At 41.2% G+C, this 27,167-nt stretch overlaps 2 protein-coding genes across 11 annotated transcripts in view; one reads left to right on the forward strand and one right to left on the reverse strand.

Annotated features, from left to right (window-relative positions):
* Positions 1-288, reverse strand: part of USP37 (ubiquitin specific peptidase 37) — a 96,019-nt gene extending 95,731 nt beyond the window's left edge. For 6 of the 8 annotated variants that reach the window (XM_025442096.3, XM_049106793.1, XM_049106795.1 and 3 more), the window contains exon 1: positions 146-286. The gene's annotated coding sequence lies outside the window, so the exon portion shown is untranslated. Of the gene's footprint in view, positions 1-145 lie in introns of all 8 variants that reach the window. The other 2 variants (XM_025442098.3, XM_049106792.1) reach the window with 1 other exon arrangement.
* Positions 289-577: 289 nt separating this feature from the next.
* On the forward strand, positions 578-27,123 carry CNOT9 (CCR4-NOT transcription complex subunit 9). 3 transcript variants are annotated; one of them, XM_025442101.3, is made up of 8 exons: positions 578-946; positions 11,959-12,138; positions 13,489-13,604; positions 16,282-16,391; positions 18,455-18,564; positions 24,111-24,209; positions 24,402-24,493; positions 26,344-27,123. In XM_025442101.3, exons 1-8 carry the CDS (start codon positions 923-925, stop codon positions 26,510-26,512), a joined length of 900 nt encoding a protein of 299 aa, XP_025297886.1. In that variant the 5' UTR covers positions 578-922; the 3' UTR covers positions 26,513-27,123. The 3 variants fall into 3 exon arrangements, with proteins under 3 accessions (XP_025297886.1, XP_025297887.1, XP_025297888.1); XM_025442102.3 differs by lacking the exon at positions 26,344-27,123 and adding an exon at positions 25,421-26,074; XM_025442103.3 differs by lacking the exon at positions 578-946 and adding an exon at positions 1,271-1,406.
* The last annotated feature ends 44 nt before the right edge of the window (positions 27,124-27,167 follow it).

Genomic DNA, 27,167 nt, shown 5'->3' on the forward strand with positions numbered 1-27,167 from the left:
GAAGGGGTGGGGGTGAGCGGAGCAGCAGCGGGGCGAACTCCAGAAGAGTGAACGCCGAGTGGGCGGACCGCAAGGGGCGGGGGGCGGGGGAGGGGGACCTGGGAAAACGGCTCGGTTGAGAAGCTGGCCGCCGGGCCCACCTTACCTGTGCCTGCGGGTCCGGAGCCCTGCACCGGCCTGCCGGAAGCACAGAGTCCGCGCGGAGGGGGAGGAGCCGAGGGTAAGGAAGGAAGGGACACCGGGCACGGAGGAGAGGGGCCGCTCACTCCCCCTAGTCAGGGAGAGCGGCTGATGGCGGGAACTGTGACCACACGCAAACACGCACGCACGCACGCACACTCGACGCGCCCGGACGAGGCGCGTGCGCGCAAGCCTGCAAGCTCCGCCCTTCCTACGCCTTCGCCCCGCCCCGGCACCGAGCGCCGCCTAGCCGAGAAGGCCCCACCCCCGCGGGGAAGTGGTACGCATGCTCACTCGCCGCTTCACGCACTCTGGTCCTCCCATCCTTTCCCTCCTACACAGCCCGGTCGGGCATGCGCACTACGTGTCCTCCGAGACCGTCCGGCTTTTCCCGCCCTTCCCTGGCCTCCGGAGGAGAGTCAGAGTTCACGCCCCTGTCTGGGGAATACCTGCGCAAAGCCAGAGGCTGCGGGGACTAGTAGGTGGCAGACGTCCTTCTGGCTCAGAATCTTAAGGGGTAAAGGACATACTCTGGGACTCAACTCCGCCGAGAGCCAGGAGGCGGGAAGAGGTGTGTGGGCGGGGTCAGGGGTGAAAGGTCATAGGGCCGCGAAGGGGGCGGAGCGAGCCGGAGGCGGATGGCGGCTGCGGCGGCTCTTCATCTCTGGCGGCAGAGTCACTGAAGCGGGGACGCGGCTGCGGCGCGTCCGGCAGCGGGAGAAGAGCGGCGGCCGCTCCCAACATGCACAGCCTGGCGACGGCTGCGGTGAGTGGCTGGGCGTTCCGGCCTGGGCCCACACCCCCTCCTCAGCCCCGCGTCTCGGCCTGCTCTCGGCGGTCCCCGTGTCGGGCCCGGCGTCCAGCTCCTCCTGCCCCCCGGCTGCGAGGCCCCGGCCCTCCTCCTCGTCGCGCCCGGACCGTGGCGGAGCTGACCCCCCACTTTTCCCTCGGGTCGGCTCTCGCGGCCTCCTGCGCCGCGTATCGCGTTCTTTTCCGGCCCCGGGGCCTGGTCCAGCGCCCGAGCGCCTCCCTCGCGGCCGGGACGGGCCATTCATTGATTCCCTGCGCTGACCAACAGTTTCGGGTGCCGGTTGCGTGCCGGGCGGCGGCGGGGATGACGGGGAATTCCGTGGTCGATCCGACACGGCCCTTGCGCTCGGACCTCATGCCCCGGCACTTTGCAGCGGGAAGGAAATGGCTTCTAGCTCGCCCCACTTGCTTCACAGGTGGAAAATCTGAAATTGGGAGAAGTGAATAATTACTACGTCTGACTTACGGTTCCCTGCGCTTAAAAGTCCCCCCACACACACACAGCTCATTTTACCAGGGCGGTCTTTTAACAAGAAAAACGGATCGTGTAATTCACCCGTCTGAAGTAATTTTTTGGCTTTCCATTGCATTTACATAAAATCTAGACTCCTTGCTGGGGCCTACAAGGCCCTCCCTGTGCCATACGGTCCCTACCCACGTTTTGCGGTGTAATCTTACATCACTTGCTCCGTAAGCTCCAGCTACATCGGCTGCCCCTGCTTTTCCACTCGGCTTGCACTTTCTGATCTCTATTCCTGGGATGCTCTTCTTACCACGTACCCACCCCCAGTTGCACATGCCCATACACACCCAAACTGGATCCTCTTCCCTGGGGTCTCTGCCTAAATCTCCTTAAAATAGCCTTCCCTGAGCACTCTTTTTAAATAAGTTCTGTAACCCCCAACTTTTCTCCGTTAAAATATCTTTATCAGCGCTGATCCCAGTTTTGTCATTTCTGTGTTCATTTACTTGTTTGTTGACTGTCTGTCTTGAGGGCAAGGACCGAGATCCTGTGGGTCCTGTTTACATGGTTACCCCAAGTGCCAGGACAGTTCCTGGCACAAAGTAAGGGCTCAATTATTTTGCTGAATGAAAGAGTATAGATGAGGGAGGTGACTACAGAGAGCACACAGCCATAATGGGAAAATGAGATCGTGTGATTGGAGTACACTCTTCTGAATACCAGTTGCCCTTTTCCTGTTTAACTAAGATGAAGTGACTCAAGAGGGGTAGTATACTTAAATTGTATTATCAGGAAAAATGACATAAGTACTAAACAGGGAATCAAAAAAATTACTTTAAATATAAAAAGTGGAAAACTGGTATTGAGTATGACTCAGCTGTAGAAAACATTGCTATCTCCAGGGCCAGTGGCATCTCTGCCTCCTTGTCATCATGTTTCTAAGTGTTCATAACTACTCAGTGGATACCTTTACATCTTTCAGTTAGTTAATTGCGGTTCCTCCAGCTTTGTTGTTTCTTCTCCTAAATTATACATGCAGTTGAGGAAGAAGCAAGTCAGAAGATGAGGCTGCTGTTGGTAGGGGAGGGATAGGTTACACAAAGGATTCTTCTAAGCTTGGTTTGTCCAATTCTCAAAATCTGATTGTGTCTTCTCCAGGCTTTGATACCAAACTACTCTTTTGTCCATGACTCTCCAAACACCATGCTTACTCAACTCCTTTTATTTTTACTTGTTCTATAATGCATCGTTTAAGAGTTATTATTCATTTATTTTGAGAGAGAGGCAGAGGGAGAGAGAGAATCTCAAGCAAACTCCTGCTGAGCATGGAGCCCTACTCAGGGCTCAATCCCACAACCCTGAGATCATGACCTGGGTGGAAATCAAGAGTTGGACTCTTAGCGGACTGAGCCACCCAGGCACCCCAAACTAATGTATCTTCTGAACAGCCATTAAAGCTGTGGTTCATTACTTATAATAAATATTCAATATGTGTTTCTTTAATTAAATTTGCAGTGCTTTACATTGATTTAAAATTTAAGATTTTAGATACATTTTCATCCATCAGTGCTTTTGAGCTCCCACAGAAGCTCTGAGAAGTTCCTTTGTAGCATTCATTCCCTAAACTATTTGATTACTGAGGAAACTGAAGCATTGACAAGTTGAGCCACCACCTCTTTCCCAATCCTTCATGCATTCTATTAGACTAAACTGCCTGTGTTATTCTGATCTGGGTAAAGGGACAGTAATGGTATATGATAACATACAATAGTGCCTGCAATAATCTAAGCCACTTGAGAAGATGTTTTTTTGCTTGATGACAAATTTTGTACTCGTGTGTACCTTTATCTTTTTTAAAATAACAAGTAGAGGGCAGCCCGGGTGACTCAGTGGTTTAGCGCCGCCTTCAGCCAGGGTATGATCTTGGAGACCCAGGATCGAGTCCCGCGTCGGGCTCCCTGTATGAAGCCTGCTTCTCCCTCTGCTTATGTCTCTGCCTCTCTCCCTCTGTGTGTCTCTCATGAATAAATAAATAAAATCTTTAAAAAAAAAATAACAAGTAGATCATCACTTCAGCTAGAGCGATAGTACTATCAAAGGAGAATGTGATCACATGAATGTAGGATTTTATTCACTAGATGAAAGAACTGAGAATTTGGGAAGTATCTTAAATTTTGACTCTTTAATAGTAGTATATTAGGCTAGAAATGCACGGTATAAGTAGACTCTCGTCGAACTTTACAGAATACTTTTTAACATTGTCATTATTGCCACCATGGAATAGAATTTCTTTCTGACGTCTGTTAAATAGGATGGAAATACCACACAGGATTATTCTAAAGAGGAAATAAGAATAGCAGAATGCTCAGTAGTTGTTTAGGTACACTCCTTGGTTATATGACTTGCTCCCAGACTTAAGCCTTGGGAGTATAATTTCTGTCTCAGCAAAGTAACAAATCACTTTGTTGTGGACCTTGGAAGTTGTTTCAGAATTAAAGCATTACAGATCTTCACATACTGTGGATCTTTAATGAATGTCATACTAGCAACCAAATAGTCAAAGGTAAGCCTTTAAGAGATGCATTGGGTATGTTTTTGTTTTGTTTTGTTTTTAATTTCCTCCACTAATTTGCTCTAGCAATTTTGGCATTCTCATACACATTTTCCCCCTTACTTTATACCTAACCAGTAGTATCATGAGTACATCTTTTTGTTGAAACTGTGCTAGACTCCCAAATTCTCTTGTCTGTGGCAAGTAGAAAGAACATTGTGCACTCTGAGGGATCTGATTTAAACACTGTCTCCTCTCATGTCTTCTGTTGAAGCTTTAAGCAAATTGCCTTAACTTCTGTCTGTTCACTTTTTTTTTTTTTTTGAGATTTTATTTATTTATTCATTGAGACCTAGACAGAGGGAGAAACACACCCCCATGGGGAGCCTGATTCAGAACTCGATCCCAGGACCCTGGGATCACAACCTGAGCCAAAGACAGATGCTCAACCACTGAACCACCAGGTGCCCCTCACATTTTTAAAAAGATATTTTGAAGAACATTCTGGCCTTTATAAAGGTAAGATAGTTCATTTAATATTTCCCTTTGGCATTATTTAGAAAGTATTTTCTTGGATTATCATCATGTAGACACCAAAGCCACATGTTGAGTCATCTCTAGATTTAGGAAAATAATCTCTATTACAATCTTATACCATTCTTTGTTTATTGACTGTCACATATTTATTGGTAGAAAAACCAACAAGTATTTTGGCTCTTAAATGTAAAGTTGTATTGAGGGATTTGGTTATTTTCTGTTTTAAAAAACCATCCATCAATTTTGTGGGGCACCTGAGAGGCTCGGTGATTGAGCATCTACCTTTGGCTCATGTTGTAATCCGGGGGTCCTGGGATGGCGTCCCATGGAGAGCCTGCTTCTCCCTCTGCCTATATGCCTCTGCCACTCTCTCTGTGTCTCTCAGGAATAAATAAATAAAATCTTTAAAAGTAAATAAATAATTTTTAAAACCCCCCAAAAACATGAATTTTGTAAATTACTCAGAGGGTATGTCATATTTTATTCCCATTTATGGATAATGTGGGTCTTTTGTTAAGTTGTGAATGTCTTTCTCCTTTTCACATGGGAGTCAAGATCTTTCAGAGATAAAAGATCAACTGTCTGCCATGTGTTTGTGACACTTAAGAGTTAACCATTAATGACTTACGTTGGTAAATGTCTTGCCTGTGTTAAGCTTTGTTGAAAGAAAAAAGTTCCTTGAAATACATTTTTCATATCCAAACCATTAAACAGAAAAGAGGAGAGTGATTTCCTCCTAAATTTTGATAATATAAATATTCTTAAAACATATCTGTTATGGGGATCCCTGGATGGCTCAGCGGTTTGGCACCTGCCTTCGGCCTGGGGCCTGATCCTGGAGACCTGGGATCGGGTCGCACATCAGGCTCCCTGCATGGAGCCTGCTTCTCCCTCTGCCTGTGTCTCTGCCTCTCTTTCTCTCTCTCTCTCTCTCTCTCTCTCTCTCTCTCTGTCTCTCATGAATAAATAAATAAAATCTTAAAAAAAAATCTGTTATAAGGAAAAGACCACTAACTTTAAGGAGGTTATACCTAAAAATACACAGTTATATGATTTCTAATCTTGGAAGTAAGTGTTGAGAATGATAATAGTCCAACCCATTCTTCTCATAAATGACTTTCTGGTTTCTGCGTATGTAATTGAACCCACTGTTTATGAGTTGTATTATAATAGACTATTAAACTCAGAGTCCTGTATTGAGTTCTTAAAAAATTTCAACTTGGAAAGATTATTGTGATTTCAGTCCTATAGACCAAGTAGGGCTGACTGATTCTAGAAAGAAGTAGACTACAGTTTGAATCTAATTCTGCTGTATACTCGCAGTGCGAATTTGAGTCTGCTAAATGTCCCTGAACCTGTTTCCTCCTAGAATTTTGAGAGTAAAGGAAGGTAATCCACAGTGATTGGTATATTGATATAAATAGGGTGTGCTTAATAAATTTCACCACCTATAAATAATTTCTAGAAAAGGCATACCTAATCTGTAGTGGTGGAATGCCTATTCATGGTTGCCTAGGACTGGGTGTGGGGTTTACTGAAAGAAGCAGAAGAGAACCTTTGGGGATGGTAGAAGAGGTCTATCTCTTGGTTGTGATGGTTACTCAAGTATATAGATTTCTCAAAATTCATTGAAATAAACACTTAAAATGGTGCACTTAAAACTTATGCACATTAATGATAAAATTAACTTTTTAAAAGAGCTCTGGAATTAGTCTCTCACTTTTAATTAAGAGCTAAATAAAATAATATCCAAGATTTTAGAGCTGCCTGGGACTTTGATAATCATAGTTCCCTCATTTTATGAATGATAAAATTGAGGCTTGGAAAAGTAAATGACTTATCCTAGGTCACACAATTCTAGAAATGCCAAAACTTTGTTTTGAGGCCATTTCTGGCTCCCAACCCAGGGTGCATTCCACTTACTGTACTTGTGTAGTTATGTGTAAATTGAGGTCTTCCTATTCTTTAACTTGATAAACGGTTCTTAATTCTGGATCCATGGATAGGTTTCATGGGGGTCTATGAATTCTTAGAAATTATGTTTAAATTTTGTGGAAAAAAATTACGTACAAAACCATTTGCAATTGTATATTTTTCTGAGGAAAAGATCCATAGATTTCATGTGATTCAAGAAGCGTTAAGCTCCACTCTTGTGGTCGTATCCTGCTATTATTTTCAATGTGTTTAAGTAGTCTCCAGTAGAGAAGTCATAGATAAATTGCTTATCAGCCACTGAACAATGTGTGCTACTAGGTGGAGTTCCATTATCACCCACAGCCTCAGAAATGTGTTAGTAAATTATAAACTAAAAGAATTGTAGCACTTGGATTAGGAATCTTTAGAGGAGATATATATATATATATATATATATATATATATATATATATATATAAATAAAGATTTTATTTACTTATTGATGAGAGACAGAGAGAAGCAGAGACATAGGCAGACGGAGGAGAAGCAGGGTCCACGCAAGGAGCCCAATGTGGGACTTGATCCTGCAACTTCAGGATCATGCCCCCAGCCGAAGGCAGACACTCAACCACTGAGCCACTCAGGCATCCCTAGAGGAGATCTTTAAATAGAGAATGGGAGCAGGAGGAAACCTGCCATCATTTACTCATAGTTTTTATCAAGAGTAAAATGAGGGTAATTTTGTTGTTCTGACCATTAATTAGATGAAACCATGTTTTAAAAAGTATACTAGTAAAAAAAAATAAATAAAATAAATCAAAAGTATACTAGCAAAAAAAAAAAAAGTATACTAGCAATGCCTGGGTGGCTCAGTCGGTTAAGTGTCTGACTCTTGGTTTCATCTCAGGTCATGATCTTGGGATCAAGCCCCACATTGGGCTCCACTCTGGGAATGGAGCCTGTTTAAGATGCTCTCCCTCACCCTCTGCCCTGCTTGCACACATGTGCTCTCTCTCTCTCTCTCTCTCTCTCTCTCAAAAATACATACATACATATGTAAATAAAGTGTACAGTACAGTTCTGTTTCTTTCCTCATCCACCCTCTTTCACTTCCCACATCTGTTTAGGAAGACCTTAATTTCCAGATTCTCATTTTTGTGAAAGGTGTGCCTAAATGATCCTTGGGATTTAGAAGGAGAGTAAGATACACTTGGGGTTTTTATTAACATCAAGATCTAGTGAGATGCTGGAGTTATGCTTTGGAGTTTTATTCAAGGATATGTCCAAAAATTTTATCAGTTGTTTGATAACATTAATACAGGTACTAATACAGATACTACCCCTGAACAAGATGGGAGTTAGAGAAGCGACCTTAGGGATCCCTGGGTGGCGCAGCGGTTTAGCGCCTGCCTTTGGCCCAGGGCGCGATCCTGGAGACCCGGGATCGAATCCCATATCGGGCTCCTGGTGCATGGAGCCTGCTTCTCCCTCTGCCTATGTCTCCGCCTCTCTCTCTCTCTCTCTGTGACTATCATAAATAAATAAAAATTTAAAAAAAAATGTTTTAAAAAAAGAGAAGCGACCTTACTCCATACACACAGTCAAATTCTGCATATAACTCAGCTCCCCCAAAACTTAAGTCCTAATAGCCTATTCTTAACTACTAGCTTTACTGATAACAGTTGATTCAACACATATCTTGTAGGTTATAATTTTATATACTATATTTTTATAATAAAGTAAAAGAAAAAGGTGTGCCTGGGTAGCTCAGTATGTGAGCATCTGCCTTTGGCTCAGATCATGATCCCGGGGTCCTGGGATCAAGCTCCGTATCAGGCTCCCCATAGGGAGCCTGCTTCTCCCTCTGCCTTTGTCTCTGCCTCTCTCTCTGTGTGTCTCTCATGAATAAATAAATAAAATCTTTAAAAATAAAGTAAAAGAAAATGTTAAGTCGTAAGGAAGAGAAAATACACAGTAGTGTATTTACTAAAACTATGAATGAGTGGATGTGTGCAGTTCAAAGCCACGTTCAAGAGTCATCTGTACATAAATCAACATGTGACTAAAATGTAAAAATATTTTTCCCTTTATCCTCCAAAATAAACTTCTGGATGTGCTACAAAATTACCTGTTGATGTATGTGGGGGAGGTGTGTGTGGGTGTTAGTGGTTAGCACTAGCTAGATTATTCCTATGTGAACCATGATTTGCATAGGGAATTATGTCAAACCATCTCACTGACTTTCTCATTAAAATGGTGATTATCAAGTACTTTGTGATCTCAGTTAAGTCGAGAATTTCTCTTCACATCAATGGTATTTTCATGGTGCTGATTATTTTTTCAGATTTTGCTGAACTAACAGCAGTAACATTTTAATTTTTGTCTGAAATGTTTACATGTTTCCTGTATCTTGTCTGTGTCACAGGAAATAGGGTTTTTATCAGACCTAATTTTTCAGGAAGGTGAGAAGCAGCCTGAGCAAAGCAGTTAAGAAGTATACTCTGTTGCCATGCTGCCTGGGTTCAAATTTTGACTTTGGCACTTACCTGTTAAATAACTTCTCTGTTCCTTTATAAAATCAGGGTGGTAGCAAGTATTCATTTAGAACAATGCCTGACAGAGTAATAAGCACTATACATGTTAGCTCCCATTTTTATTTTCAGCAATAATTGTATTCATCTCATAACAAATAGGTATTCCATGGGTTTAAACTAAGACCTACTATTAAATTGGGGGCAAAATTCACCAGGGATGATGAAAAAGAGGGTCTTTACCCCTCACTGCCTTCCCATTTCTAGAATGGCTACAGAGCCCCTAGCTCTCTTAGAACCAAAGCCCCTTGGATGCTGTAATTCCACAAGTAGCCTCAAAAGTTGGAGTATTGCTTGGCAGCAGGTGGCCATGACCTTGGTTGTCACTAAGCATTGGAGTTAGCCGTGCTCCAGGGATACCATCTCTTTTCTGGAGTCAGGACAGCTTTGGAAAGGGAATACATGGGGAGTGGGTCCTGGTATCCAGAAACCATGATATATGATAGACTGATGGCTACAAGTACATCCTGCTTTTTTATCTTGGACTCCCCAGGGCAGCTTGAGGCATAGGAATTCCAGATACAAGTCGCAGACTGGCTCTGATGACGACAGTAGAGCTTACTGATGATGGTGTTGGGGCGACAGGACTTTAGGGAGAGTTGAATGAGTAACGACTATTCAGGATAGATATTATATTGCTGGAGGAGTGTCTCTGAGGCTCCTTTAGTTACTGGATTGTGGGTCATGCAGGAGACTGTGGGCAGGAAACCCAAAGCTAAAATTTTAGCCCTTGTTTCCACTGAGCTTTTAAGGTGACGTAATACTCTAAATAAACATGCCCTGTCTTCTGGTGGGAATTATATTTCCAAAAATAATTTTTTAAGTTGAGGGCCTATCTGTAGCAGCTTGGAAAGGGCATGTGCTTGGTCAGTACTGCTTCTGCTGTTGGGGAATGGGAAGGACTACCCATTTCATATTGTTGCTGTGGGAGCCTGTGTTTCCTTGAGCATAACTGATGGGAATTACAAAACACTTTACAACAGATTATTCTAAGGCACTTACAGAAGACTTGAGCTGCATGGTATTTCAGTCCATTTAGCAGAACACCTGTGGTTCATTCTGTCAAGCAAGTGAAATGATAAGCATTAAGCTAAAAGCTTATAATCAAGCTTCCATTTATAGAAGGCTATTGTTCAACTTGGGTAGAGTAATTGTGAGTATACTTCATAGTCTACCTTAGACTTCTGTTCTTCAAAGACAGCTGTCCTTTCTGTTCCTCATCTTCCCATCTGTACGATGGTATGGTCATCATTCTGTCACACTAAGGTGTAGAGGGAACATGTAAATATCATGCAAAGTTGTGTGATACAGTTCAAGAAGGCACTGGAATATTCAGCTTCATACTTGGGTGAATTGAACAGGTTAATTCCTCTGGCTGTTAGTGATATCATCTACAAGTGTAGTTGCCCTTTTTTCTACCTACTCACCCTACCTACCAATCTATTCCCCTTGGTTGGAGGAATTAAGTGAGAAAATATTGGGCATAGAAATCATAGATTTGTTAGGACATTAGAGCTAGAAATAGCAATGGTAATCGTTTTTCTAGTCTATCATCTTCTTTTCCAGAGAAGAGTAATTAAGGAATTTAACCAAGGTCACAAGGCTGGCAAGTATAGAGAATTATAGAAATGCTTAGGTTCTTTTGAAATGGTGTGATGCTTTAGCACATTAATGAAAGAATGTTCCTACATGAGTAAGTAATAAATGATTCTTAAAGGGGTGGAGGTAGAGTATGTATAAGAATCATTAGAAGGGAAGCTTTTCCAAATTACATAGGTTTTCTGCTTCATGGAGGGTATTGCTGGAATACTGGGGAAGGACTAGCAGTAGGTGGAGAGGTTGTAAATTTTTTTCTTTCAAAAACTATTGTAGTCATATGCTTTAAAAAAGTTCAAACTATACAGAAGACTTTATTGTACATAATGAAAAGTAAATCAGGGCGCCTAGGTGGCTTAGTTGTTTGAGCCTCCAACTCTTGGTTTCAGTTCAGATCATGATCTCAGGGTCTTAAGATTGAGTGTTGAGATTGAACCCTGCATTAGCCTCTGCATGTGGAGTCTGCTTGGATTCTTCTCCCTCCCCCTCTGCTCCCTCCACCTCCTCCCTGGTGCACATGTGCTCTTTTGCATTCTCTCTCTCCCTCTCTCTCAAATAAATAAAAGCTTTAAAAAGGAAGGTAAATCTCCCATATAGATTCCAACTTTAGCTTTATTACAGTTACATTTTTTGTTGTTACTGTTAAGTTTCTTATGTGTCATTCCAGAAACATACATAAATATATAAGAATAGGTTTGTGTATATTAATGGAAGCATATATGCTGTTCTGTACCCCTTTTTTAAGTTTAGTATCCACATGTAGAGGTATGTTTTTTTAAAAAGGGTTTCATAGTATTACAAAGATATAATCATACATATTTAACAGTTCCTAGTTGATAGATATGTACTATTTCAAGTTTTCACTTATAAAACAACGCAGCAGGGATCCCTGGGTGGCGCAGCGGTTTAGCGCCTGCCTTTGGCCCAGGGTGCGATCCTGGAGACCCGGGATCGAATCCCACGTCGGGCTCCCGGTGCATGGAGCCTGCTTCTCCCTCTGCCTGTGTCTCTGCCTCTGTGTGTGTGTGTGTGTCTATCATAAATAAATAAAAAATTTTAAAAAAATAAAACAACGCAGCAGTAAACATCCTGGTATGTCTTCGGTATAGCCCAAGTATACCTAGAGGAGATATTCCTAAGCATGCAGTTATTAAAAGGATATATGCATTTTAGATATTGATAGATTGACTTAGGTATGTATGTAGAAAAGCTCCCCTTGTATTTAGGAAAAATATACTCCTTCTAAAGAAGAGTAAATAAGACTTGGTTTGACTCCAGTGAAACTCACATGTTCACTTTCTTGTTTTCACTTAAAGCCTGTGCCTACTGCACTGGCTCAAGTAGATAGAGAAAAAATCTATCAGTGGATCAATGAGCTGTCCAGTCCTGAGACAAGGGAAAATGCTCTGCTGGAGCTGAGTAAGAAGCGAGAATCTGTTCCTGACCTTGCACCCATGCTGTGGCATTCATTTGGTACTATTGCAGCACTTTTACAGGTGGGTATATGTCCGTGAGTTACAGTTCAGTCTTGTTCATCACACTTCTGTCTCTGCTTTGGCTGAAATGATTTTAAAGACTTGAGAAGAATGATTCTTTAAATGTTAGGATTTGGAAGAATCTGTTTTAGAAAAGTCTGAGGTGCTTGTTAAAATGCAGGTTCATAGATCTTACTCAAAAGATTTATTTAGTCTAAGATTAAAAATCTGTGTTTTTAACAAGCACCTGCTCTATTCTTAGGTCATCCTGATGCAGGTAAGGTAGTCTGAGAACCACATTTCAAAAAACACAGCTTTAGGAATCGTACAAGATATTTCTAGGTGAGAGAAGAAAAAGCAGAAGGTAGAATATAAGAACTGCAGGGTATATTCTGGTGAAAGTAAATGTTAAGATAAAGATATAACAGCTGTAGGATTAGAAGTAGGTAAGCTTGTACATTAATGAATCACTGAAATTTGGTTTTGACTGTAATGGTCATTGGTGGAGAATAAAGTGATACAGTATAATCCTAAGATATCAAGATAATGGGATAATCATCTTTTAAAGTGTTGTTTAAAATTCCTAATAATTTTTCAAATCTGTTAAGTAAATTTGCATTCAATTTCTACTTCATGTAGTCAAGAAACTAATCTTTTTTTAAAGTACAGTTAACATACGGTGTTCCATTCGTTTCAGGTGTTCAATATAACAGTTCAACAATTGAACAATTCTATATTCACTGCTTTTTTACAATAAGTGTATTTTTAGTACCCCAAACTAATCTTTTTTTTAGAAACATTTTCACTAAAAGTTTTTACAGTTAAAAGGAATTTGTATACAGCAGATCATCCCCTTTGGACAGAGAGTACACATATTCACTGCTGATTATAGGTACCTCCACATGGATACCCCTGTTCTTATCTCTCCCTTGGGGCAGTTGCTACCTGACCAAACTCAGACTTCTTTATGAGTCACTGTGGTTGATTTACTGACACTTGCTATCTGGCTAGTTATCACTGTAACTTAAAGCAGGGTGTTGACAGAAAGAAGGATTTCAACTATAATAGCCCCTCAAGTGAAGGCCTCAACAGATGCTAGATATAAGAGGAAGTATAGGTGACTACAGTTGCCTCCAGAGTAATCTTCCTAGAGACCTATGTAGAAATGTCTCATAGTCTCAAGTATATTTCTGAAGAAAAGATAGGAGCATTATTTGTTTATTTTTGCTCATACTTTGATGATTCAATTTTTACAGGATATGTGGAATTAAGGGTTGTGGGAGGTTTGTAGGGTTTTTGCTTTAATACCATGAGAATTACTTTTGAAATAAGTTATTCCTTATTTATCTGGTGCTGGTTTCCATTTCATAGGAAATTGTAAATATTTATCCATCTATCAACCCACCCACCTTGACAGCACACCAATCTAACAGAGTTTGCAATGCTCTGGCATTACTGCAATGTGTGGCATCACACCCAGAAACCAGGTAGGTGTTTTGATGAGTCCGTTGATGGAGGTTTGTATCAAATACGGTCTTTTTCTTTTTGAGGAGAGGAGAGGCATGCAGTAGGATGCATGTGTGTGGATGTGGATCTTTAAGATTCTTGTTTACTTTTTTTTTCCTTAAAGAATTTCTCATCTCTAATTCACCAAGTATTTTTTTATTATTATTATTCAAGTTTTCATGTGGTAACAGTATAGTTTTGATTGGCATATTCTTTTATAAACTTTTTTGCTTTTTTTTTTTTTTTTTTTGGTAAAAAAAAAAATATATATATAACATAAACTTAACATTTCAACTATTTTTAAGCATAGAGTTCAGTAGTATTAAATGTATTTGCAGTGGGCATCCATCCCCACCATGCATCTCCATAACTTTTCATCTTATAAAACTGAAATGATACCCATTAAACCATAACTCCTCATTCTCATAGCACCTGATAACCATCATTCTACTTTCTGTCTCTTTGATTTTTGACTACTCTTGAGTACTTCATTTAAGTGAAATCATTCAGTATTTGTCTTTTTGTGATTGGTTTATTTCATTTAGTATAATGTCCATATGGTACCATATGTCAGAATTTCTTTCCTTTTTAAGACTAATAATCCATTGTTTTAATTACCTTTTACCTATACATAGTGATGAACTTTAAAAGAATGGTATTCACAGGGCCCCTGGCCAGCTCAGCTAGTAGAGATGCGACTCTTGATCTTGGGGTTATGAATTCAAGCCCCACATTGGGAGTAGAGTTTACTATTTATTTATTTATTTATTTTTTTGAGTTTACTATTTAAAAAAAAAAAGAGAGTGGTGTTCACCTCTCAGGAAAGGTCAGGCATGTAGATATTTCTCCCTCCTGAATATATGGTAGGCATCATTTTGCCATCGGTGAGGCACAGTGCATGGCATTTAGTAGGAGTTCAGTAAATATTTGAACCCAGCATTTTTTCCTACTGAACCGAGATTTGGCTTCAGAATCTTTCTTAACACAGGATCCTAGGCAACCTTGTAGTAGATCAAAATTGGCATGCCATTTGGCCTGCTACGTCCGACAAGAGAAATACTCTTCAGTAATCTTTATGACCTTTATGGGTTTTTTTTTTTTTTAACCTTTATGGTTTTAAAGCATTTAACAGTCATCTTATTAAAGCCTTTCATCTCTTTGTCAGGTATAAAATCTGAGTGCTGGGTTGGCACTGACATTTCAAAACTTTAGAGAAGTTATTATGAAAATTACGCTTAAGCACTTAAGAAAAGTGCAAGAGTACTTTGAGTGTTAAAAATTTAAGAGTGTTGGCTCTTCCACAAGGTGTTAACTATAAATAATATAATAGATTGGTTCTATATTAGTTGCCTGACATATTAGCTTAGGATTACAGTGTTTTTATTTTTATTTTTTTTAATTTTTATTTATTTATGATAGTCACCCAGAGAGAGAGAGAGAGGCAGAGACACAGGCAGAGGGAGAAGCAGGCTCCATGCAGCGAGCCTGACGTGGGATTCGACCCCGGGTCTCCAGGATTGCGCCCTGGGCCAAAGGCAGGCGCCAAACCGCTGCGCCACCCAGGGATCCCATGGATTACAGTGTTTTTAAAGGGGCACCTGGGTGGCTCAGTTGGTTAAGCCTCCAACTCTTGGTTTCAGCTCAGGTCATAATCTCGGTGTCATGAGATCAAGGCACACGTTGGGCTCCACACTCAACATGGAGTCTGCTTTAGATTCTTTCCCCTTCTGCTCCTCCCCTCATGAATGTACTCTCTCTTTCTCTAAAAATAAATAAAATCTTTAAAATGTTTTTAGAATACTTAGTGTTTCTGAACTGCTCTAACTAAAAATGAACAGTGTGCATTTAAACATAGCAGATAGGGCAGCCCCTGTGGCGCAGAGGTTTAGCACTGCCTTCAGCCTGGGGTGTGATCCTGGGGACCCGGGATCGAGTCCCACGTCGGGCTTCCTGTATGAAGCCTGCTTCTCCCTCTGCCTGTGTCTCTGCCCCCTCTGTCTCTATGAATAAAATCTTTAAAAAAATACAAATAAAAATAAACATAGCAGATAAATCTGAAAACACCTTAGTTTTTCATCTTGGTTTATGAGGTTTTGTCTGACTGTTCCTGAATATTATTATTCAGTCATAAATTAGGTAAGGGAAGGCACCTAGGAAACTCTCTTGGGCACTTAATGGCATTATATGACCTATTTTTTTAAATCCACAATTGGATATTTTATGTTTTTCAGGTACTTGGTACTGATTACAGGGAAAATCGTGTATTCTCTTAACCATAGACCTAGACTAGGTTTTTTTTAACCTTGACATTACCATTTTGAGCTAGATTTTGTGGTAGGAGGAGGGGAGTGAAAGTGGCCTGTCCTATGCACCGTTGAATATTTAGCAGCATCCCTGGCCTCTGTTCACTGGATGCCAATAGCACCCCTTCGGTTGTGCCAACCAAAAATATCTCCAGACATTGTCACATGTACCCTGGTGGGCAAAATGACCCCAACTGTGAACTGCTGGTCTAGGCTAATGACCTGTAACTCTTTCCTAGAGATTCCTTGGTTAGGCAATGTTTCAGGCCTTATAAAACGGACTGTATGGAAATAAATATTCGGAATCCTTAGAAATGAACTCTGGGTTCTGATTGGGATTATTTTTTTCTTCCAGGTCAGCATTTCTTGCAGCACACATCCCACTTTTTTTGTACCCCTTTTTGCACACTGTCAGCAAAACACGACCCTTTGAATATCTTCGACTAACCAGTCTTGGAGTTATTGGTAAGTTATTGGGATGGTTTTGCAAGTCTGAAATCATTCATAATAGTGATCTTAAGTGTTTTGTCTTGTTTTTTACAGGTTTTGTTCACCATTCTTCATTTTTGTTTTTGAGATTGAGTCTATTTTCAATAATAAATGAGGACTTAATATTGAATAAATGGTAATAGGTGATAAATATTTCTTAAGTAATAAGTAAATAAATAGGGATGCCTGGGTGACTCAGCAGTTAAGCGCCTGCCTTCAGCTCAGGGCATGATCCTGGAGTCCCAGGATCGAGTCCCATGTCGGGCTCCCTGCATGGAGGCTGCTTCTCCCTCTGCCCCTTACCCCCACTCTGTGTGTGTGTGTGTGTGTGTGTGTCTCTGTGTCTCTCATGAATAAATAAATATTTAAAAATATATGTATGCATATGAGACCCAACATTTGGAATTATATTCAGCATATATGTAGAAACATTTACTAGAATCGTTGGGAGAATAGAAAACAAGAACTGAAGTCAACAAAGTATTATTGGGGCACCTGAGTGGCTTGGTCGGTTAAGTATCTGCCTTCAGCTCAGGTCATGATCCCAGGGTCTTGGGATTGAGCCCCACATTGGGCTCCCTGCTCAGCAGGGAGTCTTCTCCCTCTCTCTTTTTGCTGCTCCCTCTGCTTGTGCTTGCTCTCTCTCTCTCTCTCCTCCCCATCTCTGCATTTAAAATAAATAAAATCTTTAAAAACAACAACAAAAGTATTATTACAGAGATAAGAATTTGAGTTGGTTTTTTAGGGTGTCTGGGGGCTCAGTCTATTAAGCACCCAACTCTTGATTTCAGCTGAGGTCATCATCTCAGAATTGTGAGATCAACTCTTATTTTATAGATAAACAGAGACCTATAAAGGGAAGGTAACTCTATCAAACTTAGGTAAACTAGTTGTGGAATTAGGATTAGAGTTGAAGTGTGTGTATGCTTCTTGTTTGGGTAAACCCTACCAGATTTGCACTCTGTAGAGAAAGTGACAATTAAATAACCAAGAAGCAGTGTTTGTTTATGTCCATTGTGAAGTAGGATTCGAACTGGCACCATTTCTTTGCTACGTGGGAATATCTTTTTATACTGATACAGAATTCTTCTCTCTCACATAAAATAAATGGAGAATAGATCATGATATTATTGTGTGGCTGTCTACCAAGAGTTATAGAAAAATGATTTAGATGGCTGACCTGCTGCTAATTATGTGATGGACCCAACTTGGTATCTGATCTTTCAAATGCTGACTGATGACAGTCAACCTCTGTTTTCTCTTCCTGTTTTGTTTTGTTTTTTTAAGATTTTATTTATTCACGAGAGACACAGGGAGAGAGATAGAGGCAGAGACACAGGCAGAGGGAGAAGCAGGCTCCATGCAAGGAGCCCGATGCGGGACTCGATCCTAGGTCTCCAGGATCACACCCTGGGCCGACGGCAGTGCTAAACCGCTGAGCCACCCGGGCTACCCTCCTCCTGTTTTTTTATTTCTTCTTTAACATCATTATGAATCTGATTCTCTGAAATGAACCACAGTTTTTGTTCTCTGTTAGTTAAGTTCTACAGCTAGCTGGATGAACACTACAAAGTTAATTTTAAAGTTGTTGGGTGGGGGCAGCCCAGGTAGCTCAGAGGTTTAGCGCCGCCTTCAGCCCAGGGTGTCATCCTGGAGTCCCAGGATCGAGTTCTGCGTCAAGCTCCCTGCATGGAGCCTGCTTCTCCCTCTGCCTGTGTCTCTGCCTCTCTTTCTGTGTCTCTCATGAATAAATAAATAAAATCTTTTTTAAAAAAAATAAAGTTGTTGGGTCTTTGTTGTTGTTTTGTTTGTTTGTTTGTTTTTGACAGAGGACACAGCAGGAGGAGGGGCAGGCAGAGGGAGTGGGAGAAGCAAGCTCCCCATTGAGCAAGGAGCATGACCTGGGGCTCTATCTCAGGACCCTGAGATCATGACCTGAGCCAAAGGCAGACACTTAACCAACTGAGCCACCCAGGCGCCCCAAATTTTAATTCAAAACCTGACTGTAAAATAATTTTGTTTGTCCATATTTCCTTTAGGGGCCTTAGTGAAAACAGATGAGCAAGAAGTAATCAACTTTTTATTGACAACAGAAATTATCCCTTTGTGTTTGCGCATTATGGAATCTGGAAGTGAACTTTCTAAAACGGTATGTGCTTTTCAACTTAGATTCTATATTGTGTTGGCTCTTGGACTACTTTATGCTCCTAGGAGCATTTTCTGCATCCCTTTAGACTTTCTGAAACTTCTATGTATATATTTTCTCTTTTAGATAAAAATTATTAAAAAATGATCTTTTAAAAACCCAGACCCTTAAGAGGAATATAAAATTAAAAACTAAATTTCTCCCTTTTCTCTGAACCTACTTCTCCATGGGTGTATCATTCCAAGCATTTTTTTATGCATATTCAAGTATATGTATACTTGAGCTTCTGCTTACTTTGCTTTCTATGAATGACACCATGACTGGGTAAAAAATTCTTACCTCGTTTCTCCTTGTCAGAACTATGTTGCCATAGCACTGATGTCTTTGATATTGAGTATACAGAGAAATCTTGGGCCAGCCCAAGTTTTTCCTTTTGTTGGTGAACTTGCGTTTTCTGTGTGGATGTCTGTAAGCTTTTTTTTTATTATTTTTAAGTTCATTTAATAATCTTATATCAAATTTTTTTCTGGAAGAGTATCCTCTTTGTGTCTCATTAATTTTTATAGTTTTTAATTTGTTCTGGCCTCTCAGCAACATCAGTTATGCCACATTGTGTATCTTTCCAACCTATCCTTTTTTCCCTTTAATAGCTTTCTACTTCTTTATTTCATGTCATGTGATTTTTCTCAAGGCTACTTTTCCATGTTGCTATTTTTAGCAACATCAACCTCTACTTCTAAAGTATGCTCAGTCACATTGAATTAATTTTTAATTCAGGGACGCCTGGGTGGCTCAGTGGTTGAGCATCTGCCTTTGGTGCAGGGTGTGATCCTGGTCCAGAGATCGAGTCCCACATCAGGCTTCTTGCAGGGAGTCTGCTTCTCCCTCTGCCTATGTCTCTGCCTCTCTCTCTCTCGCTCTGTATCTCTCGTGAGTAAATAAAAATAAAAAATAAAATAAAATAAAAATAATGGAGGAAAGAGTGATGGTGGTAGGAGCTCAGATTGGCAGTTTTTTATTTTTTTTTAAGATTTTATTTATTCATGAGAGACACAGAGAGAAAGAGAGGCAGAGAGACACAGGCAGAGGGAGAAGCAGTCTCCATGCAGGGAGTCTGACGTGGGACTTGATCCCCGGTCTCTAGGATCGCATCCTGGGCTGAAGGCGGCACTAAACCGCTGAGCCCCCAATTAGCTGCCCAGATTGGCAATCAAGTATTTTACCTCCGAATATTTTCCACCCAGTCTGGGATGTATATATTTGGGAGGTATTAATACCTCTGCATTCATTTTTCTCCTTAAACATACAAAAGTAAGTGATGTAGGGATCTATGTGTGTGTTTTTTCTTTTGTTTCTTCCCTAATTTTAGGGCGTTTTGTTAATTTCAGTGGCTTTCTGGGACAGGATCAGAATGGATACAACTGTACTCTGTCATCTTATATCAGTGGTTTCCTGTGAATAGGTTTTTCAAGTTGGTTTTTTACGGATGGGATAGGAAAGAAACCATTTCTTTTGTGACATCTCTCCCTTTTTCAGGAATGCCATCTTAATGATCTCTCCCTTGTTTACATTCCTTACCTATTACTAAAGTTAATGCATTCTGAACACATATAGGTTCCCATTAGCTTGTATGACATATCCTACCTGGTATGGTTAATACCTCGTGACTTGTCCTCATTTGCTCCATGCAAGCCGAAACCTTACCACAGTCAGTTTTGGGTTTTGGCGGGGGGGGGTTCATTTGGTTTTGGTTTTTTTAATTTTATTTATTCATGAGAGAGGGAGAGCTGTAGATGGAGGGAGAAGAAGGCTCCCTGTGGGGAGCCTGATGCGGGACTCAATCCCAGGACCCCAGAATCACGACCTGAGCCAAAGGCAGATGCTCAATCACTGAGCCAAATGTCCCCACATTCAGTTTTTATGTTTAATACTTAGTCTAACATCTTGCTATAGTAGGTACTCAGTAAAGCACAGGGTGTCAATCAAGGCTGTGTGGAATGATCACCTGTGAAGTGGTTTTTATTTTTGTTTTTTGAGAAGGGGGAGTGCAGGAGGTGGGAGCAGGGAGGAAGAGAGCATCTTAAGCAGGCTTCACATCCAGCACAGAGCCCAACCCAAGATCATGACCTGAGCTGAAATCAGGAGTTGGATGCTCAACTGACTGAGCCACCCAAGCACCCCACTGAAGTGTTTTAAAACTAGAGATGCCCAGGTCCAATCTCTGACCTACTGAATCATTCTCTAGGGTAGTAAAGTCTAGACATTGGTGTTTCTTTAAAAAAAAGTCCCTGTAATTGAGTGTATAGTATAACTGTTTTGGGAAACTATTTGGCAGTATGCACTATCAACACAAGCCTACTGTTTGACCCAGCAGTCTCACTCTTGGGTATATATCCAAGAGAAATGAGCTCTTGTATACATCACAGATGTATGTATAAGAATGTTTATAGCAGCAGTATTCATAAAAGATAAATTGTAGTATAGCCACAAATAAACTACACAATAATTAGGAAGAATACTGATATGTGCAGCATAGATGATACTCATAGGGATTATATTGAGCAAAAGAAGCCAGCACATTTATGAATTCATATTTAATGATTCCATTTCTGTGAAAGTCAAAAAAGCGGCAAAACCAGTCAGTGGGGATAAGTCTGAATACTGTTTACTTCTCAGGGAAGGGTGGTTTGGTTTTTTGTTAAGATTTTATATATTTGAGAGGAGAACGCACAGAGCAGGGGGACAGGCACAGGGAGATGGAGAAACCGAGTCCCCGCTCAGCACAGAGCCTGATGTGGAGCCCTGTCACAGGACCCTGAGATGATAACCCGAGCCGAAGTCAGACACTTAGCCAACTGAGCCACCCAGGCTTCCCTCTCAAGGAAGGATACTGACTGAGGAAAGGCACAACAGAATATCCTGGAGTGTTGGAAAGCTTTCATATTTTAATTTGGCTGTGGTTCATAAATGTGTACATATGTAAAAATTTATTAAGATACACTGAAGATTAGGGCACTTTGTGCACTATACATATTTTGCGTGTGTATTTCCTCTTGCTCCCATAACAAATTCCACAAACTTGGTGACTTAAAACAACATAGATTTATTCTCTTGTAGTTCTGGAACTTAGAAATTGTAAATCAGTTTCACCAAGCTAAAGTCAGGGTATTAGTAGGGCAACATTCCTTTTGGAGCCTCTAAGGAAGCATCTCTTTCCTTGTTTTTTCCGTCTTTGAGAATTACATTCCTTGGCTCGTGCTCCCCTCCTCCATCTTCAAAGCCAGCGATGTCGCGTGTTCAAATCTCTTCGTGCTCTGTCACGTCCCTTTCCTATGTGGTCAAATCACCCTCCACCTCCCTCTTAAAATTACATTTACAGCCCTCCTAGATAATCCAGAATGATTCATCTCCCCCAAGATTTTTTTTTTTTAATTTTTTTAAGTTTGAAGTAATCTCTACACCCACATGGGACTCGAACTCAAAACCTGAGAATCAAGAGTCACATGCTCTTCCAACTGAGCCAGCCAATCACCCCCATCCCCAAAGTCCTTAATCACATATGCAGAGTGCCTTTTACCATTTAAGGTAGGAATTACAGAATTTGGTGATTGGTCCTCGATATCTTTGGGGGCCATTATTTAGTCTAACCACAATTTTATACCCGAGTAAAATGAAATAAATAATTCCCACAGTTGGTTCTGATGAGCAGCCAAGAAAGGAAATGATTAAAATAATTGTTTGACCTGAATTAACCAGTATTTTTTAGTCCCTTCTGTATAAGAGTTAATGAGTTCAAATTGAGGATATTCTTTACTATTGTTGGAACAGTTTTAGAAGGAAGACTTTAAAATCTTAATTCTTGGGGCACTTGGGTGGCTCAGTGGTTCAGCATCTGCCTTTGGCTCAGGTCATGATCCTGGGGTCCTGGTATCGAGTGCCACATCGGGCTCCCCTCAGGGAGCCTGCTTCTCCCTCCCTCTCTATTTTGTCTCTCAAAATAAACAAAATCTTCAAAAAATGATAATAAAATAAAATCTTTTTTTTTTAAAGATTTTATTTATTCATGAGAGACACAGAGAGAGAGAGAGAGGCAGAGACACAGGCAGAGGGCGAAGCAGGCTCCATGCAGGGAGCCTGATGTGGGACTCGATCCCAGGTCTCCAGGATCACGCCCTGGGCTGAAGGCGGCGCTAAACCACTGAGCCACCTGGGTTGCCCTAAAATCTTAATTCTTAAAGATCTTTTAAGAGTAGGAAAAGCTTGGAGCACCTGGGTGGTTTAGTCAGTTAAGTGTCCAACTCTGGATCTTGGCTCAGGTCTTGATCTCAGGGTCATGAGTTTGACTGACACTGGGCTCCATACTGGGCATGAAGCCACTTTATTTATTTATTAAGATTTTATGTATTCATTCATGAGAGACACAGAGAGGCAAAGACATAGAGGGATAAGCAAACCCCCTATGGGAAGCCTGATGCAGAACTCCATCCCAGGACTCCAGGATCACACCCTGAGCCAAAGGCAGACGCTCAACCACTGGGCCACCCAGGTGCCCCATGAAGCCTACTTTAAAAAAAAAAAAAAAAAAAAAAGCAAGAGAGAGAGTAGGAAAAGCTTTACATACCTCATTTAGAAGAGATGAGGCACAGATGGATTTCTAAACTCATCTTTGTCCATGGAAAAGAGAAAAGCCTCTGTATTTAAAGTAGATTTGGATCTCAACTCTGCAACTTAGTGGCTTTGTTAATTGATGCCTTAACCTGACAAGTTACTGATTAGCAGTTAGGCTTGGCACATAGTTGGTATCAGTAACTGAAAAAGTACCTACATTTTTAAGAATCTGATAATTACCCAGAACCTACCCCTTTAATGTAAAAAGAATAATAGTGGGTACTTACCTCATAGGTTTATTGCGAAAATAATATCTGTTATGTTGTACTATAATTTTGGCTCATAGTAGGTATTCAATATAGTGATGTTTATTATTAATTTTGTTTAAATTATGCATGTCTTGGGACGCCTGGGTGGCTCACTGGTTGAGCATCTGCCTTTGGCTCAGGGTGTGATCCCGGGTCTGGGGATCGAGTCCCGCATCAGGCTTCCTGTGAGGGGCCTGCTTCTCACTCTCCCTATGTTTCTGCCTCTGTGTCTCTTATGAATAAATAAATAAAATCTTACAAATAAATAAATAAATAAAATAAATAAGTTATGCGTGTCCTTGTTGACTAACTTGTACATATTGTCAAGGTCTCTGCTTAATTTTTTTTAATTTTTTTTAAAGATTTTATTTATTTATTCATGAGAGACACAGAGGCAGAGAGGCAGAGACACAGGCAGAGGGAGAAACAGGTTCCATTCAGGGAGCCCCATGTGGGATTCAGTCCTGGGTCTCCAGGATCACACCCTGGGCTGAAGGCAGCACCAAACCGCTGAGCCATTGGGGCTGCCCTCTGTTTAATTTTCTGATTCACAATTATTGGAAGGTGAATCGACCATTAGAAGGCAAGTCTGAGCAATATTTTGGACTCCCATTTTTTTTTTTTTTCCTCCAGGTTGCCACATTCATCCTCCAGAAGATCCTCTTAGATGACACAGGTTTGGCATATATATGTCAGACATACGAGCGTTTCTCCCATGTTGCCATGATTTTGGTGAGTTCTTCTATCTATCCCCCTTACAATTACTTTTAATAACATAGTTTAGTCCCTTTGTCATTGACACTGAACAGCTTCTTCCTGGAACCTTGTATAATGATTCTTGAAATATCTGATTTCTGATGTCAACTAGGATTATTTTATGTTTGTGTGTTTTTTCCTACCCCAACCCATTTTGGGGGAAAACAGGGTAAGATGGTCCTGCAGCTATCCAAAGAGCCTTCTGCCCGTCTGTTGAAGCATGTAGTGAGGTGTTACCTTCGACTCTCAGATAATCCCAGGTAAACATTTACAGGATTTATAGGATGTTAGGGAAACACTCTGGTGAATAGTTGCCCCATCTCGTGGCATAGCTCCTATATCTTTAGAGTAGGGAAGGGATATAACAATAATTAGTTTGGCAGAACTTAGTTAATTCCTTTTAGATCTGAAGTGCTAAATTTAAAAGTCCATCAGAGTATTGGGGACACCTGGCTGGCTTAGTCAGTAGAGCATGCAGCTCTTGATCTCAGAGTCATGAGTTCAAGCCCCACATTAGGGCATAGAGCTTACTTTAAAAAATCCATCAGAGTTTTATCTCTGTCTCTCTGTAACTCCTTACCTTCTTCTAGAATTCCAGAGAGTCCAGGCAGTTCCCAGGGAACCGTATGATACATTACTCCTATGGTTTAAGCTTTCTTTTTTTTATTTTTAAAGATTTTATTTTTATGTATTCATTTGAGAGAGAAAGAGAGCACAAGCAGGGGGACGGCAGAGGGAGAGGGAGAAGCAAGCTTCCTGCTGAGCAGGGAGTCCTATGTAGAGCTCCATCCCAGGACCCTTGGGATCATGATCTGAGCCAAAGACCGATGCTTAACCGACTGAGCCAACCAGGCGCCCCTAGTTTGAGCTTTCTATTATATCTAGTTATTGCTACCCCAGGTGGTCAGAAAGAGAAGGTCTATTTTCAAAGATCGCTTAAGAATGGAATAGAGCCCCAGAGGGCTCTTAAATTATATTTTCATTTCTTCTCTTTGATTCCTGTAAAGTCCTTGAGCTAATTATTTTATCTCCCTATCTTCATAATCTTTCTGTCAGAAATCATACGTTGTAGATATAATGCATTTTAGAAACATTTGACCTTTTGCTTTGTAAATCCATAATTCATGCTGAAAGCCACTTGCTCAGGTTCTGCTAAACCACATAATGGGCAATTTCTATGTTCCTAGGAATGAGGATAACTCAATTTAATGTGAATGCATCCTTCTGCCTCTGAGGTTATTCAAGCCCTAACTACTTCTTCAACCATTTTGTCTCGTTCTTCAGTGGTTCATGTTATCAGTTTGAAAATATGTTTACTTAAACTAGTCTGAGTACAAAAGCCATAACTTTATTTAAAACAGCTTTATAAACCATTAACACTTACCTTGAGGTTCTGGATTTGATTTGTCACTGATTATCTTTTAAAGAAAATGAAACATTTGAAATTTCATCTGATCATATTGCTACTATAATTTTGTTTTTACTTCTCATCTCAATTTATTAAGTGTTTTAACTATAAAACTAAAACGGGCACCTGAAGGGTGCAGTTGGTAGCACATGCCACTCTGGATCTCGAAGTTGTGCGTTTGAGCCCCATGTTGGGCATAGAGCTTACTTTAAGAAAAAAAAAAAAAAAAAAAAACTGAGGCAGTTTTTGGAAAGACACAAATTTATATTAATTTAGAATTCAAGTTCATTAATTTATCATACGGTGAGTCAGGTCATCTTCCCTATTCATGTACTGATTTTGGAAGTGTTTCATTTACTATAACCCATCTGTTACTACCATGAGCATATTGACAGTATTTACTGTAATAAATCAGAAAGCAGTTTGAATTGAACTATTGTACCATTCCATTTTGCTTTATCCTGAAATTCCACATTGAGACATCATTCTGAAAATGTTCACAAGATGACAGATCCTGGAGATCTCTGAGCCCACTCCTAATACAAGTTTTAAGGAATTTTAATGGATTCTTAAGATAATTTGACTGAACCACATATTCCCAGGATTCTGTATATTTATGTCTAAGAAAGAGCCTCTTCCCCGTTCTCCAAATGTGGGTTTATTTGCTGGTCTCCCTGGTTGGCTTGTTTGTCTCTGATGTAGGGCACGTGAAGCGCTCAGGCAGTGCCTCCCTGATCAGCTGAAGGACACCACCTTCGCCCAGGTGCTAAAAGATGACACCACCACGAAACGCTGGCTGGCACAACTGGTGAAGAACCTGCAAGAGGGCCAGGTCACCGATCCCCGGGGGATCCCCCTGCCCCCTCAGTGATCCTTCCCCGCCCCCTTCTCCTGCTCCCCTGAGTTGGGGAAGGGAGGGGGAACCTGGAGGAAAACAGCTCAGGTTTTACCGCCGACCGGGAATAGACAACCTCAATGCTGAACTGCACTGGAGAAGAGAGGGGCAAGCTCACCCCGCTGAGGTGTACGGGCTACCGTCTCAGGCCGCCTCCGGGACCTGGGCTCCCTCCACCACTCCCAGGAGGGAGATGGGCTCCTGACACCGCAGTCTGCCACCGCAGCTCCAGGAGGCTGTCAACACCAGCAAATGCTGTGTCCGCAGCATGCCCAAGATGGCCCCTCTCCCCCACCCGTACCAGCCGCTGGCAGGGAGGGAGACGTGCTGGTGGCAGCACTCTAGGCATGCTGAACGCCTGGGACCAAGCCGTGTGGCGGTCTTTTCTTTTGCCTTCCTGGAAGACTCAAGATGTGTCTCTTCATCCTCTCTCTCAGTATTTGTTTACTTTGATCTTTTGTTTTTAATGTCAGAGAGAGGCGTGTTTAGTGGACACAAGCTGTAATACTCAGCAAAACTTTGTCAATTGGCACTGTTTACAAGTCTGTTAGCTGCATAAGCTTAATAAAAAGTTGGTCTGGGCATTACATCCCCTCTAGCAAGCCAATAGCTGCATGAACTGTGGGGAGGA

Source organism: Canis lupus, chromosome 37, assembly GCF_003254725.2.
Source record: "Canis lupus dingo isolate Sandy chromosome 37, ASM325472v2, whole genome shotgun sequence".
Taxonomy (NCBI): domain Eukaryota; kingdom Metazoa; phylum Chordata; class Mammalia; order Carnivora; family Canidae; genus Canis; species Canis lupus.